The sequence below is a fragment of the Peromyscus californicus genome, unplaced genomic scaffold (assembly GCF_007827085.1).
Source record: "Peromyscus californicus insignis strain IS unplaced genomic scaffold, ASM782708v3 Scaffold_11__1_contigs__length_118956290, whole genome shotgun sequence".
Taxonomy (NCBI): Eukaryota; Metazoa; Chordata; class Mammalia; order Rodentia; family Cricetidae; genus Peromyscus; species Peromyscus californicus.
Genome location: NW_026294402.1, coordinates 61,240,828 through 61,258,104, shown reverse-complemented (window position 1 = coordinate 61,258,104; position 17,277 = coordinate 61,240,828). Strand labels below are relative to the sequence as shown.

General features: G+C 36.8%; 1 protein-coding gene across 1 annotated transcript in view; it reads right to left on the bottom strand.

The window, feature by feature from the left end:
* Herc1 (HECT and RLD domain containing E3 ubiquitin protein ligase family member 1) overlaps window positions 1–17,277 on the bottom strand; it is a 163,984-nt gene that overhangs the window by 109,207 nt on the left and 37,500 nt on the right. Inside the window, 12 exon segments of the mRNA XM_052712869.1 lie at window positions 1,716–1,848; window positions 1,976–2,128; window positions 2,419–2,640; window positions 3,573–3,698; window positions 4,099–4,264; window positions 4,522–4,656; window positions 6,364–6,535; window positions 6,739–6,883; window positions 9,818–9,945; window positions 12,854–12,997; window positions 13,505–13,601; window positions 16,555–16,866. Of these exon segments, the coding sequence (XP_052568829.1) occupies window positions 1,716–1,848; window positions 1,976–2,128; window positions 2,419–2,640; window positions 3,573–3,698; window positions 4,099–4,264; window positions 4,522–4,656; window positions 6,364–6,535; window positions 6,739–6,883; window positions 9,818–9,945; window positions 12,854–12,997; window positions 13,505–13,601; window positions 16,555–16,866 (1,933 nt within the window).

The following is a 17,277-nucleotide window of genomic DNA, read 5'->3' as shown; positions in this document are numbered from 1 at the left end:
CTCAAATAAACTTCAAAACATAAAAACCGAAATACTTCTTCAGTTTGGAAGGAGAGGAGACTAATTCAATAACTCTTTGTTCAATACCTATCTCATAGCTGATGTCACATTAGTATTTACTATAAAAAAATACCAGCCGGGCGGTGGCGGCGAACGCCTTTAATCCCAGCACTCGGGAGGCAGAGCCAGGCGGATCTCTGTGAGTTCGAGGCCAGCCTGGTCTCCAAAGCGAGTTCCAGGAAAGGCGCAAAGCTACACAGAGAAACCCTGTCTCGAAAAAACCAAAAAAAAAAAAAAAAAAAAAAACACCAACAGACTCTTTGTGAACTTATCTTGCATGCTAACAAACTCGAAACACAGAAACTGCTTTCTTAAGATACATTATAATCCCACATCCATTAATTGATCCTCACTTTTAAATTTATTCAAACATTTAGAGTATCCACAACAGACTAGGTACTATTCTAGGTGGAGACACAGCCATAACCAAAGCAGGCAAAAGTTCCCACTTTCCTGTGATATTAACATTCTAGTAAGCAAAGTTTTTATATTTTTCTAATCTAAAATGATTTTTAAAATTAAGATCATCATAAAATAGCTGACTTTTCATAATGAGCATCACTTTTCAGTCAAATCTATTCTAATATTTCCCTGCACTCAGGGCCAGGAGGAACATTCACAAGTGAGCCCAGTCTTCGTGAACAGTAACTTTACATTTCATACAGAACAGCCAAACCACAGTGACTAATAACAGTCTTGGGTTCTCAGCTGATTTCTTTCTTAGGAGAAAAACTTCAGAGATCAACAACCTAGAAAATACTCAGTAGGCAACTATGCTCTGGTGCTCAGGAAAGTCCTCAGCTAGGTGCAGACATAGGAACACCTGCATAGTTATTAAAGATACTTGGTCTAGATGAGGCTATTCAGAAAGAGAAGAGGATTAAAAGCAAAATTTAGAGGATCCCAACATGGAAGGGCATATCTGAAGGAAGAGGGGGCAAATTCTTTATGAAGTCCCAGAAAAACATTGATCAAAGATGGAGGAGAAAAAATAAGAATGTGCTACACAGAGAAAAGACCATGGAAGAAAGCACTTCAAGAAGGAATACACAGCTGGGTGGAGGTGGCGCACGCCTTTAATCCCAGCACTCGGGAGGCAGAGGCAGGAGGATCTCTGTGAGTTCGAGGCCAGCCTGGGCTACCAAGTGAGTTCTAGACAGCCAGGAGTACACAGAGAAATCCTGTCCTGAAAAATCAAGAAGAAAGAAAAGAAAAAGAAGGAAATTGGCTAGGGTGTGGTGGTAACCCCAGCCTTTGGAAGGTTGAGACAGAAAGTAGGATCTCTTGAATTTGAGAATAGCATATTTTAAAGCATTAGCCACTGTCTTGAAAAGAAGGAAGGGAGAGAGGGGGAAGATGAGGGATACTGCCAAAAGATGCAGGGGATAAAAACCATACTTCACATCATAAATGAACTGTTTGAGTTTGTATCATCCAATGCCTTTAAACTAGATCTGTTGAGACAGTTAGAATCCTTTAGGATCAGTGTTACAGCACCCCTAAACCAGGATGAAAGGAAACAAAAGCAATACAAAGGAAACTCAGGTCATTTCTCTTCTACTCAGAGGTGTTAAACACTCTTGAGGTTTTGGAAAAGTTCAATGACTCTTGCTTAATAACCACTGTTTAAATGTGAAATTCAACACCAAACTCACCTCTTAACTTTTCTCCAACACTGCCATTCCAAGGACTTTCTTTAAGTAAATTTGCAGAACGTGAATAAATATCTGTAGCATGAGGCAGCAAGAGCTGAAGATGTTTATGAAGCAATGCCACACTGCTTGAGTTCTGAGGAGAAAAAAAATCACTAAATTACCACTCTGAAAGATCCAAAGTACAAAAATAATATGGCATCCCCAAATATCTGAGCTGTAGGTTCCTAGCCAAGTACCATGACAAGTAAAGAACTGCATACCTCAGTAATGTTATTAATGTGGCAAAAGGCCAGCAGTTGTTTCTGCAGTGAACACAGCAGTTCATGGAGATGAGCAGGCTGACTGTTCTCTGACGGTGATGTTCCAAGAAGGTATTTATCACTGTTCTTTTCTAGCTCTCCAAATGCTTGATCCTAAAATGACACATAATGAAGACTGTATTTCCAATATGTTTTAGAAAACTATTTTTATTTGTTTATTCTTTATTACATGAGAAACACCTGATAAAATTCTAACATAAGTCTTTTTGTAATTTTAAGTTACATGTGACTTGGCCACCACAATATTTCAGATCTGATATGTTTCTCTTGTTGGCGAAGGGACTCTAAAATTTAATTTACATTGTTTAAATGTTAAAATACTTTTACCTAAAAAGATCCTTACCCCTTTATTCTTTTCTTAATATAGTGAAAAAGCAAGGTACCGTATAAAACCCTAAATTTCTTAAGAGGGTCTTCATTAAAATTTCAGCCAGGTGAGTGTCTGGATGGCAAGTCTGAGGACCATAAGGCTGATCTGACAGGTTTCCATAGCCCATGCACACAGTCGAAAGGTCAGCAGCATCGGAAGGTGAGCTATAGCCAAGAAGGGAGGCTACGTGGGTATGATCTTGCAAACTTGTCAGAATTATATCCAGTTGCATTCTCTAAACAACAATGAAAAAGAAACATATAATTAGCATAACATGCATTATGAAAGAGAAAATGAAGGATGCAAGGAAAAAAACTATACTAACAATGCTAATCCACTTACTAGCTTGCTAAACAACCTTCAAGAAGTACATAATTATAGGAAAAACTATTCAATTAATATCATTTGGGAAAATGTAACTTACAGGTTTCTAATCTCATCCTTTATGATAAACAGCTAAAATTCCAAGCTAAAATAGAATAATGTACATAATAATTTAAGCACTGTAAGTAGATAGAAATAAGAAATGCCAGCAGATAAATTATATTCATGTTATTCAACAAAATTACTGATGACAACTGCTTATTCTAATGTTTAAAAGAAATCACTTGCAATCTAAACTAATGCAAAATATTTACTGGAAAGCATCTGTGGACATTATATTGCCAGTAAGTACCATGTGTCCCCTCAAATCTATAGCTCTACAACTGACTCTTTTACTTAGCTCAGCAAAGCATTTATTTCCATGTACTTAAAATAATAAAAATTAAAAATAAGCATAATCATAACTCAAATGCTTTTTGCCAATGATGACCTTTTCCTTTTCAGATAAGAAACTCTAAGCATGGGACTAACAGCAATAACACTAGATTGATTTCAACTCAGCACTTAGAATAAACCAAGGGTATCTGGTTTAAAACCATAATCAACACCAGAAAAATGAATTATGACTCTAAGAACTGACCCCAAGTAATTTAGTAAATCATCATAAGCATCATTTCAGGCTAGTAGACATCTAATAATTCTTCCAACATACAACATCAAATAATCAGGATACACCAGAACTATCAAGCACTGCTTTGTGAACATAACAGTTCATTTGCTTTATCTTCCTATCAGTCCAATTTCCTGTGATATGACTGGTTTATCTATATGCAAAGGCTTTACCTGTCCTTTGGATAAGCTTTCCCATCTATCAGGTCCTTGGGGTAAAAGAGAATGAAGTAATTCCATCCGTTCTCGTAATGGAGGTAACAGCATGGTTGCTCCTACTGAGAGTGTTTCAATTACCACCTAATAATCAAAAAAGAAAAAAAAAAAAAGAAAGAAGGAAGGAAAGAAAAAGTGCATTCATCAGCCCAGATCTTCTCTTTTTAATAGCAACAAACAAAAAGTGAATGCACTAACTGTTGGGATTATACAAGTCTAAAAGTGTCATGTGAAAACTAAAAATATGTAAGTCTTTCTTTAGTTTAGAGGGTTTAAGAACATCTGCTGGGTGTGATGGCCATTAATCCCAGAACTCAGAAGGCCAAGGGAGGCAATTCTCTGTGAGTTCAAGGCCAGCCTGGTCTACAGAGTGGGTTCCAGAACAGCCAGAGCTACAGAGGGAAACCCTGCAATTGAAGATATCTAGTACAGCTGAATCTTATCATCTAGCTAAGGTTTCAGGCCACAGATTCTATTCTCTTACCTCTTGGATTTCATCTGGAACAGTAGAGTCCATCAGCCTGAAGAGTAAGTTTCGAAGTGGACCTGCCTGTCTCCCAAGAATACTGGTAGCTACCCCTCCTGCAAGGGCCAGAGCTAGGTGATTTGAAAGCAACTTCAGGCACAGCTTAAGAAAATTATGGTGTTCCCTGAAACAAAACAAGCTGTTGTGAATTCTAAAGCACAAAAGTAAATGTAATATCCAGTTTGGGTAACATTTTTTGTCAAGTGATGCCCAATGGTAATTTTTAAAACATCATTTATGAAACTAAGAAGTTATTAATAAAAGTTTAGCTCTTTTCTACCTTATAAAGACTCATGTAATTTCAAGAAAAACAAAAAAGAATTAAAGTCAAATTTAAAAAGAGTAAATAATACATATGCACGCTACATATCTACAACATACCTTGATGAAGGGAAAGGCAGTGGAGGAATCTCACTGTTTATTTTATCACAGTATCTCTCAAGAAAGGAACGAAGATGTGAGAAGGTACTCTCCTCAAGATCTACACAATAAGGCCGGTGCCATGCAACAACTTGTCTAGAAGGAAGCATAAGAAAAGCATCCAACAGTCTTATAATGAAACTTCCATACATGATCAAAAACAAAAAACAAGACATGAGGAGTGAGGAGGAGAATAGCTTTCTTGATTTAAAAGTATAGCCACTGGGTTTGGGTGTTTTGTTTTTTATTTCTTTTTGTTATTTTGGAGTATTTTGTTTTACAAATAAAACCAACCAGACATAGAGCAATGAAATTAAACAAATGTTTTAAACCAATAAAGCCTAGTTTTGATCTTAGTTAATTTCCTCTAGATATGGAGACATTTAACTGTGTGTGTGTGTGATATACTTATTTCGTGTGTGCGTGTGTGTGTGTGTGCGCGCGCACGCGCGCGCGAGGATATGGGTTTACATGTGTGTGGAGGGCACAGGTCAATGTCCAGTAGCTTCCTCAGTCACTCTCCACTTTGTTTTTCAAGACAAGGTCTTTCACTGAACCCAGAGCTCAATAATTTGGCTAAATAGGCCAGACAGTGAACTCTAGAGATCCATCTATGCACGCTACCACAACCTAAGCACCAAGATTAAAGACATATACTGTAGCACCTGGCTTTTACATTGGAGCTGGGGATCTGAACTCAGGTCCTCATGCTTGCAAGGCAAACATTTTACTGACTCAGCCATCTCCTCAGTTTGACACTTAACTTTTAAATCATTCTCTAAAGACACAGAATTCAAAAATCAGAAAACAATTAAATTAAGAAAAGTATCTTAAGTACAGCTTCTTACTTTTGAAATATATGTAACCTCAATATGCACACAAAAAGGGATCTAAATGTCATTTCTATGACAAGAGTCAATACTAGAAATTATATATGCTTTAAATAGTGTGTGTATGTATGTATGTATATATATATATATATATATGTTAATCTTAAAAATCACATTAAATTTATTTCTAAATTTATTAACACTACTGTTATACTCTTGTAGGGTTGCATATAAAATGTTCTGACCAAAGACTCATATGTTGAAGGCTTGGTCCAAGCTAGTGAATCCAATATTGAAAGAAGGTGGCTATTCTGCTATACCATAATGTTCTGACTAACTTCAGGCCCAAGGCAATGAAGCCAAAAGAGCATGGACTGATATATGTAAACCAAAGCAAATCCTTCACCCTTTTAAGGTATTAGTATAATTTGTTATTATAGACAAAGATATTAACACAATTACCTACATAAATAATAATACTTGTTTGATAATGTAATATATTGATGGTTCCTATATGATGATACAAATCTAAATGACTTTAACATATGAGTTTACACAAAATGTCAATGAAGAGCTACAAATGGCCTGTTTAGTTTTCACATATAAAACTGTACAAAAGAAAGGCATTTTAGGATAAACCAAATATTACTTCCCAATGCCACCTGGACCCCCCACATGGTATGTTATCATAAATAAACAGCAGTTGAGTGGTATGCATCTTATTCTTATTATAGAGATCTGCATGTATTATTCTGTTAAACATGAGATCAAATATACCTACTATATCAAAATCTGTACTACTTAGAAATTAATTTTAATATACTATCATCATTATTACTACTATTAAATTTAACTATTCAGCTTCTGAAGTACATTGTGTAATGTTGACTCAATGAACATTCGTAGTCTTAAAATTAATATAGGAAAGTATTTTTTTTAGAACCTCACAAGAATGTTTAAACATAGCACTTACCTATCCCTAGGGAGAGCAGTCCATGCTAGACTATGTGATGTTCCAGCTGAGATCTGCTGAATAGCTATGCCGTCTAAGCCATTCACTTTCTTTGGTTTAGTAATAGGACCTGTGGAATTTCCCTGGCCACACTGCCCCATGGAGTTATTGCCCCAGGCATAAACTTCATTATCTAAAAATAGGACAAAGGTATACAAGGTAAATTTAAATGTAACACATTTATTGATAACACTTCTTTGAAAACAAATGACTCAGAACACTTATATTCCCTGCACTAAGGAGGCTAAGGCAAGAGGACTTAAAGTTGGTGCTTTAAAGTTAGGCTATAAAGATGCTACCTAAAATACTAAAACAAACAAACAAACAGGACTTTACCATGAGAAAGAGACAAACAATGACTATCTCCAATAGAAATATCAACTATTCTTGTGGCAGCCAATTCTTCAATGAGCTTGGGTCTCAAAGCAGTAGCTTCTGAAGATCCACAACCTAGACAAGCCCCACAACCCCAAGCGTAGACCTGAAAAGACAGAAATACAGAACACATCAATTCCAAAGATAAGTAGACTATAATTAACTAAAATTATCAAGGAGTATGATAACTTACTGATATTAAAGTAATATAAAATATTAAAATAATAGTTAAGTGTTTTGGTCACTTTGAAGATGGTCATGGTACCCTCAGGAAATGGATCAACAAAGACTGCTGAGAAGCAAACATAATCCGCCGTTAGCTGCCTCACCTGATCATCCCTACTCTCCAAACAATTCTCTCTAAAATACACACATCCAAAAGTAGAAATAGTAAACCATTAGCACACCTAAGAAAATTACCAGTAATTTTTTCTTAGCAAATATCTGTACCTTGTTTGTTTCATTAGAAAAAAATAGCCAGGCTGTGGTGGCGGACGCCTTTAATCCCAGCACTCAGGAAGCAGAGGGATGTGGATCTCGGAGTTCAAGGCCAGCCTGCTCTACAGAGTGAGTTCCAGACCCTGTCATGGAAAACCAAAAAGAAAAAAGAAAAAAAAAATGGGGGAGAGGGAGTGAGAGAAAGTCCTATCCAAAATAAGAAGGAAAAAAGTCATTGTCAGTTATTGTGCTGTCTTCAAACACCCAGTATATAAACAGATGAGCAGCTGCGTGGTGAAAATAAACTGGCCACAGGTAAAATGAAAGAAAGACAGGAGATCCTCTGCTAAAGTTACCACTAACTGGCTTGCACTTGGCTAATACTGTCCAACTAAGCAGTTATGGAAATACTATCTTAAAATTTCTACTTATTGCTGGGCTGTCATAGAAACTCTATCTTGAAAAACCAAAACCAAACCAAAAACAAAAACAAACATTAAAAAAACCACTTCTGCTTGCATGTTTCTTACTAAGAAATGATAAATTGATAATGTAACCACAAAACTGATTTTAACTATCACTCACAAAGAATATGTGAGTCAGCAGTCAGATAGCTCCCTGAGTACCTTCTTGTTATTACTTAATAACAAAATGAGTAGTGGCTGACTTCGGCTGTCCAGGAAAGAACACGTGAAGAGAGGAGGAAGATGAAAGGAGGAGTGACTGCCGATTTGACAGTCAGCAAACGGAACAACTTCTTCTTGCAACTGGCTTCTGATTATATTCACTCCCATCTTTATACCATAAAGGCTTTTTCTGTTATGGTTGTTATTTTTGTTGTGCCTTCAAATTATTTTAGGAAAGACAGGTGAAGACAGATTAGATGTCTTCATCAAAACAGAAGATCATATATTTATACCAATTACCAGAAAACATACTTAAGACAAGTATAGGTATAAGAGAACTCCAGCACAACAAAGGCCTATTCAAAGACTAGGAACTAAACACCAGGAGGGAAACATTACTGAGACTAAATGACTCAAAGTCCAATACAGTACTAGTGTTCAGTAAGGCCCTCTCAGTTTTCTTTTGACTATTCTTTTAGCTGAGCACTAGATTAAGAATATTTGTAGCTCAGCTGGTACAATACTTATTTAGCATGCAAAATGTTCTGGGTCTGACCTCTAAAACTACAACACACAAAAAGCATACTTGTCTTGCATTTTAGGCATTATATCATGCTGAAAAAAAATTACCTGCATTAAAACCTATGAGTTACATTTGGTAGAGATTTAGCACTGAGTAGGCCTGAGGGAACTGAGAGACAGATGGAGTGAAAAACTCTACAGGTGTACTAGTAACAGAATTGCTCAAAGTATCTCCTTCCACTTCATTTTTTGTAAACATCCACACTAGGCTTTACATAACCTAATATGTTCATGATCCGATTATTCTATATAGCAAGTAATTTGCAAATTCCTTTGGAATATAATGTAACAGATTTACTGTTTATTGTTTACCACCAACAGTTAAACATAAGAACTTAATATTCAAATAATTATCTTACACAACCATCTGGTACAAAAAGCAGAAATGGGTCGGGCGGTGGTGGCGCACGCCTTTAATCCCAGCACTCGGGAGGCAGAGCCAGGCGGATCTCTGTGAGTTCGAGGCCAGCCTGGGCTACCAAGTGAGTTCCAGGAGAGGCGCAAAGCTACACAGAGAAACCCTGTCTCGAAAAACCAAAAAAAAAAAAAAAAAGAAAAAAAAAAAGCAGAAATGATTTCCTCTCTCATAAAAAGGAAGCATATGACACTGAAGGGAGGTCTGAGATTGCCTGTGGATATAAATCAAGTAAGTGAGCACTTGTTGATTTTCGTTCATGGATTTTTTACTACAAAGCCCACTGTGAGGAACACATGAAAGACCATATATTTATACCAGTTTTTAAGTATGTATCTGACTCTATAATAAAATAAAATAGTTTGTATTAGATTTTCAGCATTCGAAACACTCATCTCTCAAAGAGTAACAAAATTAAATGTGAATGTCAGTTTTGCTGGTCATCTTCTTTGTCCTGGCATACAATGGGCTCCTACGTTCAAGGCCAAAGTGGCTGATGAACACCAGGAGGGAAACGCGGTCACTATTCCTCACTGTGCCTGGTCCTCATTGGTACCACCACACTTTCCATCTGGAGGTGTTCCCTTTACCCTCTTTTTTGATTATCTTACTTTTGTAGTTCATACCATGGTCCCCTTAAGTTTCTGTTTTGTGTTCCCCCACTATTCTATAATAGGAAGGAGCCTTTGAGGTGCCTCAATGATTTGGGCGAGAGGGTTAAAGGGTTCTAAGCACTAAATGAATTTATCAAATCAACTTACTTCAAAGAAAAGAGGAATGAAAGAAAATGTATTCAGGTCACACAAGCAGGTAAGAAAACCTGGCTCCTTTTCATCTACTACACTTGCAACAAAATAGTACTTTTATCTTAATATGTTGCCTTAAAATGCTTTTCTCTTAATTCTAAATTTCAAATGATCACTTTTTAGTTACTTAGTCCATTGAAATACTCTCTTTCATGCTCATTCCTCAGTCCTACCTGCCCCGTTGATGTCAAAGCAAGTGAAGACTGGCTCCCAGCACAAACTTTTCGAATAAACATTCCCTGTAAAGCTTCAATAACTTTGGGTTTATATACTCTGTTGGTATCACCATGGCCAAGTTTGCCTACACACATAAAAAAGAAAACCATATTCAAGTTAGACAAATTTGTTTAAGCCTGTTCTTTTTTAAGCACTAAAGTTAATAAGTACTTTTATTCTTATAGCAAAAACTAGACAGATGTAGAAACTCATTCCTGATAGCAGAGGGCATTAACAAATGAGCATGTCTGTTTCAAGAAAGTCAACAACTAATAGCCTTTTTGTGTTTTTCTCTCAATCAATAAAAACTACTTTAAAGAGACAGGAAGTATTTTTTATTTCTTTGTCCCACTTTAAGTCATATGGCTAACTTTTTCCTTTTTTAGAATTAAAAAAATTTTTTAAAGATTTATTTTATTTTTAATTGTGTGTGAGAGTGGTGTAGCGGGGAGGAGAGAGAGAGAGAACGAACAGAGGTATTGGCTCCCCTGGAACTGGAGTTACAACTGGTTGTGAGCCACCTGATGTGGGTGCTGGGAATCAAACTCGAGTCCCCAGAACAGCAGTTCTAGGGAGCATTTTAGCCACTGAGCTATCTTTCCAGCCCTTACTTTATTTTTATGTATGTTTGAATATGTACATGTGGATTCCCAGGGAGGCCAGAGAGAGTGTAGGATCACTTGGAGCCACAGTGACAGGTGGTTGCAAGTTGCTTGATGTGGGTGCTAGGAACCAAACTTCTCTGAAAGAGCAGCAAGTGCCCTAACCACTGAGCCATTTCACCAGTGCCTGTATTTCTAACTTTAAACGTGTTGACAGACTAACTAGGCATTGTAACACAGGCTTGTAATTCTACTGCTCAAAAAGCAGAGGCAGAAGAATAGCTGCAAGTCTAATGTCACACAGCCAGACCCTGTCTTTAAAAAAAGAATGACAGACAGAAAGCCAGGTACTATAATTCCAGCACTTGGGAAGCAGAGGCAGGCGGATCTCTTTGAGTTCAAGACCATTTTGGTCTACATAGAGAGACCCTGTCTCAAAAAAATACATACATAAAAATAAAAAAGATTTTGAGGCCAGCCTGGTCTACACAGTAAACTTCAGGCCAGAAAGGGATACATACACCTTGTTTCAAAAAAGAAAAAAGTGCTTGCAGTTTATAAAGAAGATTCCATATTTCATAAAATAGAAAACTTAGAAAATGATTGAAAGGAGGAAAATGATTAACATATAAATGTAACCTTGTACAAGTTTGCATTCCCACCAACAGTGGAGGAGTGTTCCCTTTGCTCCGCATCCTCTCCAACATTGACTGTTATTAGTGTTTTTGATCATAGCCATTCTGACAGGTGTAAGGTGGTATCTCAGAGTCGTTTTGATTTGCATTTCTCTGATGATTAAGGATGTTGAGCATTTCTTTAAATGTCTTTCAGCCATTTGTGATTCTTCTTTTGAGAATTCTCTGTTTAGCTCTTCAGCCCATTTTTTAATTGGATTGTTCAGTATTTTGATGTCTAGTTTCTTGAGTTCTTTATATACTTTGGAGATCAGTCCTCTGTCAGATGTTGGTGGGAATGCAAACTTGTACAACCACTGGGGAAATCAGTATGGTGGTTTCTCAGAAAATTGGGAATCGATCTACCTCAAGACCCAGCCATACCACTCTTGGGCATATACCCAAGGAATGCTCAATCATACCACAAAGATACATGCTCAACTATGTTCAAAGCAGCACTATTTGTAATAGCCAGAACCTAGAAACAACCTAGATGCCCGTCAACTGAAGAATGGATTAAGAAAATGTGGTACATATGCACAATGGAGTACTACTCAGCAGAGAAAAACAATGACAGCATGAAATTTGCAGGCAAATGGATGGAACTAGAAAATATCATCCTGAGTGAGGTAACCCAAACCCAGAAGAACAAACATGGTATGTACTCACTCATAAGTGGATTCTAGATATAAAGCAAAGAACAATCAGACTGCAACCCACAGAACCAGGGAGACTATATAGCAGGGGGGATCCTAGGATGACTGTGGCTTATAATAAGTTTTGGTTTTACTCAATTACTGGGCAAGCCTCAATAAAACATTTCACTATTAGGATAAGAATTTATACTGTATCAAGCTGATAATAGAAAAATAAATTAAAAAAGTGAAAAAAATAAAAAAATAAATGTAACCTTACTAGAAATCAATAAAATATAAATTAAATTATATTTTTTTACCTTAAATTATTTTTTTAAGTTACCAATTTTTTGTTTGGTTTAGTTTTTGTTTTTTGAGACAAGGCCTTGCTAGCTTCTAACTTTCAACCCCCTTGCCTCAGCCTTGTGAATCCTAGAAGAGCAGCAGGAGAGAGCCACCACACCCGGCTACAATGATCTCTTCATACTTAGTACAGCTGGCCTATGTGTACAAGCATTCACACAGAGTAACTAAGTGGACATAAATCTGCTCACTCAGTGCAGAGGTTTCTTTTGTTTTGTCTGTCTTCCTGACAGACTTTCTTGTTTCCCCATGTGGTGGGGCAAAGAAATAAAGAGCACTGATTTTAACACTGGAAAAAAAAAAATTGGGAGACATCTTGCACTCAACAATGAGAAACTTATTTTATAAATTGTCCTACAGATAAATGTAATAGTACTTTAGGCTTTTTTAAAAATTAGTATAGTGACATGCTTATTGATATCCATAAAATACTGCTACATTAGAGCCAACAAATTATAAAATAACATATATGAACTATCAAGGCCTACTTTGGCTTTCAAAACAGACATTTACAAATGTACATATATTTAGCAATCTGTCTACCAATGTGTTAACAATGGTTAAAATAACAATTTATTTGGAAGAAAAAATTTTTTGTTTTTATGTCTGTTCATCTACATTTTAGTTTTTTTATACAAAACATACATACTTGAAAAAGATTTTCTTCTCAATTTTTAAGAAAAAAAAAAGCCCAAAGTTACCAAGTTGTTTTTACATACCATTGTCTCCTCCTCCAAAAGACCACACAGTTCTTCCATCTTTGGACAAAGCAATTGTGTGTGAACTTCCACAAGAAACCTCTCCTACATTGCTAATGTCTTTTACTAATGTTGGAATGTTACGGCTGTTACTGTCTCCATGACCTTAGATAAAACACAGAAATAATGTTAACTCCTTTTCTCCAGTTTCACAAGAGTAATATGCTAGTGGTTACTTTTAAATGCAATTAAATAAAAAAAAGAGAATCATCTCTATCTGCTCTCCCAGGCTCCTAGGTTGCTCCCCACATGGGGGAGACAGGCACATTAACAAGTCATTAGGGCATTCTAAGTTTCTGTCACAGTTTACCTTAATCTGTCTAATAACACACCCATGTTAACTTGTTTTCACTGACCAGTACACTATAAACTTCAGGGTCATGATGTTATGTTTCTTATTTCTGAAACTATAACGCCTGGTTACAATGCTTAGAGATTTCATTACATCTTAGATAACAGCACCAGAATCTAGGCAAAATTATCTATAGAAATACAACTAACTTTGAGTTTAAAACTAATAAAATAAATGGCCCATGAACTCTATGCTCACTGGTTCGAGCAACTGATCATTTCGGCTCTGGGTGAATAATTCCAAATTTTAAAAACTCTTACCTAATCTTCCGAAGTCTCCTTCACCCCATGTATATAATTCACCATCCTCTGTGACAGCAGCACTATGTCTGTATCCAGCTGATACACAAACAACTACCTGGATTGCACATAAATAAATATGATAAGCATAGAACTGCTAAAACACATACACACAGGGACATCAAAGGCATTATTACTCACAACTCATGTAGGAGTAGTCATAAGGACCAAGGCTACTGACTAAGCAATTACTTAAGTCCATGTTCTGCTTGTTGAGCCCTGAACTCCGGCTTTGACCCAAAGAGGAGAATAACTTTTCTCAATCCAAAAAAGAGACATTGTAATTTCTAGCAAAGACATCAGTCTGATCACTAGCAGGAATGCTATAACATCAATCAAGTCTTTACTGAAGGAGCTGAAGAGAATGCAACAAGAAACAATGGCAACTTTTTAAATCTAAGATAAACACAAAACCTGTAGTTTTTACTGACCAAGGAAAACATATTACATAAAAAGGAACTCAAAAACTACTTGCTATTAACAATATAATTAGAATATAAGCTCACATTAAACTTCTCACAGCCCTTTTTGTCATCGAGAAATTATCTTTGATTAGTATAGTGGTTCTCAACCTTCCTAATGCTGCAATCCTTTAATACAGTTCTTTATGTTGTGGTGACCCTCAACCATAAAATTATTTAGTTGTTACTTCATAACTGTCATTTTGCTACAACTATTAATCATAATGTAAATATCTGTGTTTTCCAATGGTTTTAGGCAACACCTGTAAAAAAAGGTCATTCAACTCCCCAAATGGGTCACGACCCACACACAGGTTAAGAACCACTGGATTAGTAGAATCAAGGCAGTAAGGACATATAACAATATACCCTGGGGATCACTTATACCTTCTAACATTGATCAATATCATCAGCTACTAAAAAAACCATACAGAAACAGTCAGTACCAATAACTCCCTGCCTTTTTAACATGCAAAAATAAGAATTCACAAAGAAACTTAAATATAAAAATTTTTTAAATGTGAACACCTAATATATTCTAAGCACTGATAAATTCTAAGATTTTTCATTTGTACATTAACTTAAAATATTGTTACTTTTCCATCATGACATTTAAACTATACTGTTATAGAAAGTGGGTATTTAAAAGAATGTAAGTAGAGCAATGGAATTAAGAAAGAAGATATTAAGAGAACTGGAAAATCACAACTGTCTAGAGTAGTTAAGTAGCAGAAGCACCTTAAAGGTCCATATTCAGTATCTTTTCAGTCATTATGCTCACTACCCTCAAACTGGCAATTCTAACTGTCTCTATCCAGAATTACAGATGTGTTGCCACACCCAGCACACTCTGTACCTTATCAAGTATTTGCTGTTTACAAAGCTGCTTATCAAGTTTACCAAGTGGGATGTTACAAGATCCATTGCCTTTTGATGAGTGAGTTGAAATAGTACAAGTCACAGCTGTGTGGTATTTATTTTATAGCCATTTGAGAATGTCTCATAATGGGAAAAAATTTATTATATGTATTCTGTTATAAAATTTAAAATCTTAAAACAGAAAAACCACATAAGTCTGTAAAGAAAAGACAAAAAAAAAAACCCAAAAAGTTCTGGAACCAATTATTTCAATGAGACTCTTGACAGTCTCTTAACCACTCTGTAGGCCTCATCACTCAAGGGCTAGAGAGGTGGCTCACTCCAGAAAGTGTTGGTCATGAAAACATATGAACCCAAGTCCAGTCACCGGAACTCGTGTAAAAAGCCAGAAGTGGTGGCACAAGTTTGTAATCCCAGGGCTGGAACTGAGGAGAGAAGAGGACCCCTGGGCTCAATGGCCAGCCAGCTTAGCTTAACTGCTGAGATCCTGTCTCAAAAAACAAGGTAGAAGAACTGGAGAGATGGTTGAGCTACAAAGAGTTTGCTGCTCTTGCAGAGAACCTTGATTTGGTTTCTGCCACCTGCAGAGCTCCAAAAAATCTGACATTCTCTTCTGGCCTCCTTAGGCATCAGGGGGTGTGTGTGTGTGTGTGTGTGTGTGTGTGTGTGTGTGTGTGTGTGTGTGTGTGTGTGTGTGTGTGTGTGTGTGTGTGTGTGTGTGTGTGTGTGTATACACAGTGTGTGTATACTGTGTGTGTGTGTGTACACACACACACACACACAGTATACACACATACGTGCAGGCAAAACACCCACATGCATAAATCTTTTTTGTTTGTTTTTTGAGACAAGGTTAATCTGTGTAGTCCTGGCTGTTATGGAACTCACTCTGTAGACCAGGCTGGCCCCAAACTCACAGAGATCCGCCTGCCTCTGCCTCCCGAATGTTGGGATTAAAGGCGTGTGCCACCACCGCCTAGCAAAATAAATCTTTTTTAAAAGATAAATATTTGTTATTTTTTTATTATGGCGGGAGGGCAAGTACATGTGGGTACAAGTACCTATGGAGGCCAGAGACACTGCTCCCCCTTGGAGTTGGTGTTACAGGATAGTTGTGAGCCGCCTGATTGGGTACTAGGAATAAGAACATGGGTCTTCTGAAGAGCAACATGCATGCTTAGCCACTGAGCCATCTCTCCAGCCTCCCAAAAAAAATAAATCTTAAAAAGTGGAATGCGCCGGGCGGTGGTGGTGCACGCCTTTAATCCCAGCACTCGGGAGGCAGAGCCAGGCGGATCTCTGTGAGTTCGAGGCCAGCCTGGGCTACCAAGTGAGTTCCAGGAAAGGCGCAAAGCTACACAGAGAAACCCTGTCTCAAAAAACCAAAAAAAAAAAAAAAAAAAAAGTGGAATGCTGTCCTAGAAACAACACCCAAGGTTGATCTCACATGCCCCCCACACACGTAAAGAACTAAAGTTGAAATTAAAAAGAACTAAAATTGAATGACACTTGTAAATGCATTCTATAACCTATAAAACAGATGCACAAAAAGATAAGACAGAGTGGTAGACAAAAGGTGACTCAGAAAAAAATGCATCAAAACTCAACCAATATTGTCAATTACTACACCATTGAATCTGGTTCTTTTTAAACCCACAAGAGAGCACATACCTTTCCCTGCAGTGGGCCCTGGATAAGCTTGGGGTATTTCTGGGTTGAACTATTTCCATGTCCCAGTTTCCCATAATCACCATCTCCCCAGCTGAAGACTTCACCTTCTGTAGTAAAAGCTAAAGTGTGACCATCGGAGCCTTTAGATGATGAAACTTTTTTAATGGACCGGTGGGGCTCAAAAGTTAACTTTTTTAAAGTAGACTGATTATTGGAATCTCCAAGGCCCAGTCTCCCATAGCTGCCTTTCCCACAAGCTCTGACAGAGCCATCTGTAGAAATGACAAAAGTGCAATACTGTCCAGCTTCAATCTACAAAAGAACAACAGAATCTTAAGTTGGAAAATGTTTTGAGAGAGACAAGTATGCAAAACATCCACACACATAAAATTAAGTAAATCAAATCTCAAAAAACAAAATCTAAAAGATGAAAAAACAAAGTAAAAATTATATCCTCCTCTTATAATTGGAGAAGGGAAAAAAATTCCTACAAATTCCGTAAGAGTCTATTAAAGCAAGAATCATTCACATAAAAATGTATGTTCACATATTCTATACTCATAAGGAAAAAATACAATTTAATGAAAATAAAACATAAAGCTTTACACTGGACTACAAATATAAAGGGGGAAAAAAGTGATCATAAGACTATGAAATGCCAATCTGAAAAAAGGAAAAATCCAGTTCTTATTAAGTATTACTTGTGTTGAATATAATAATAAA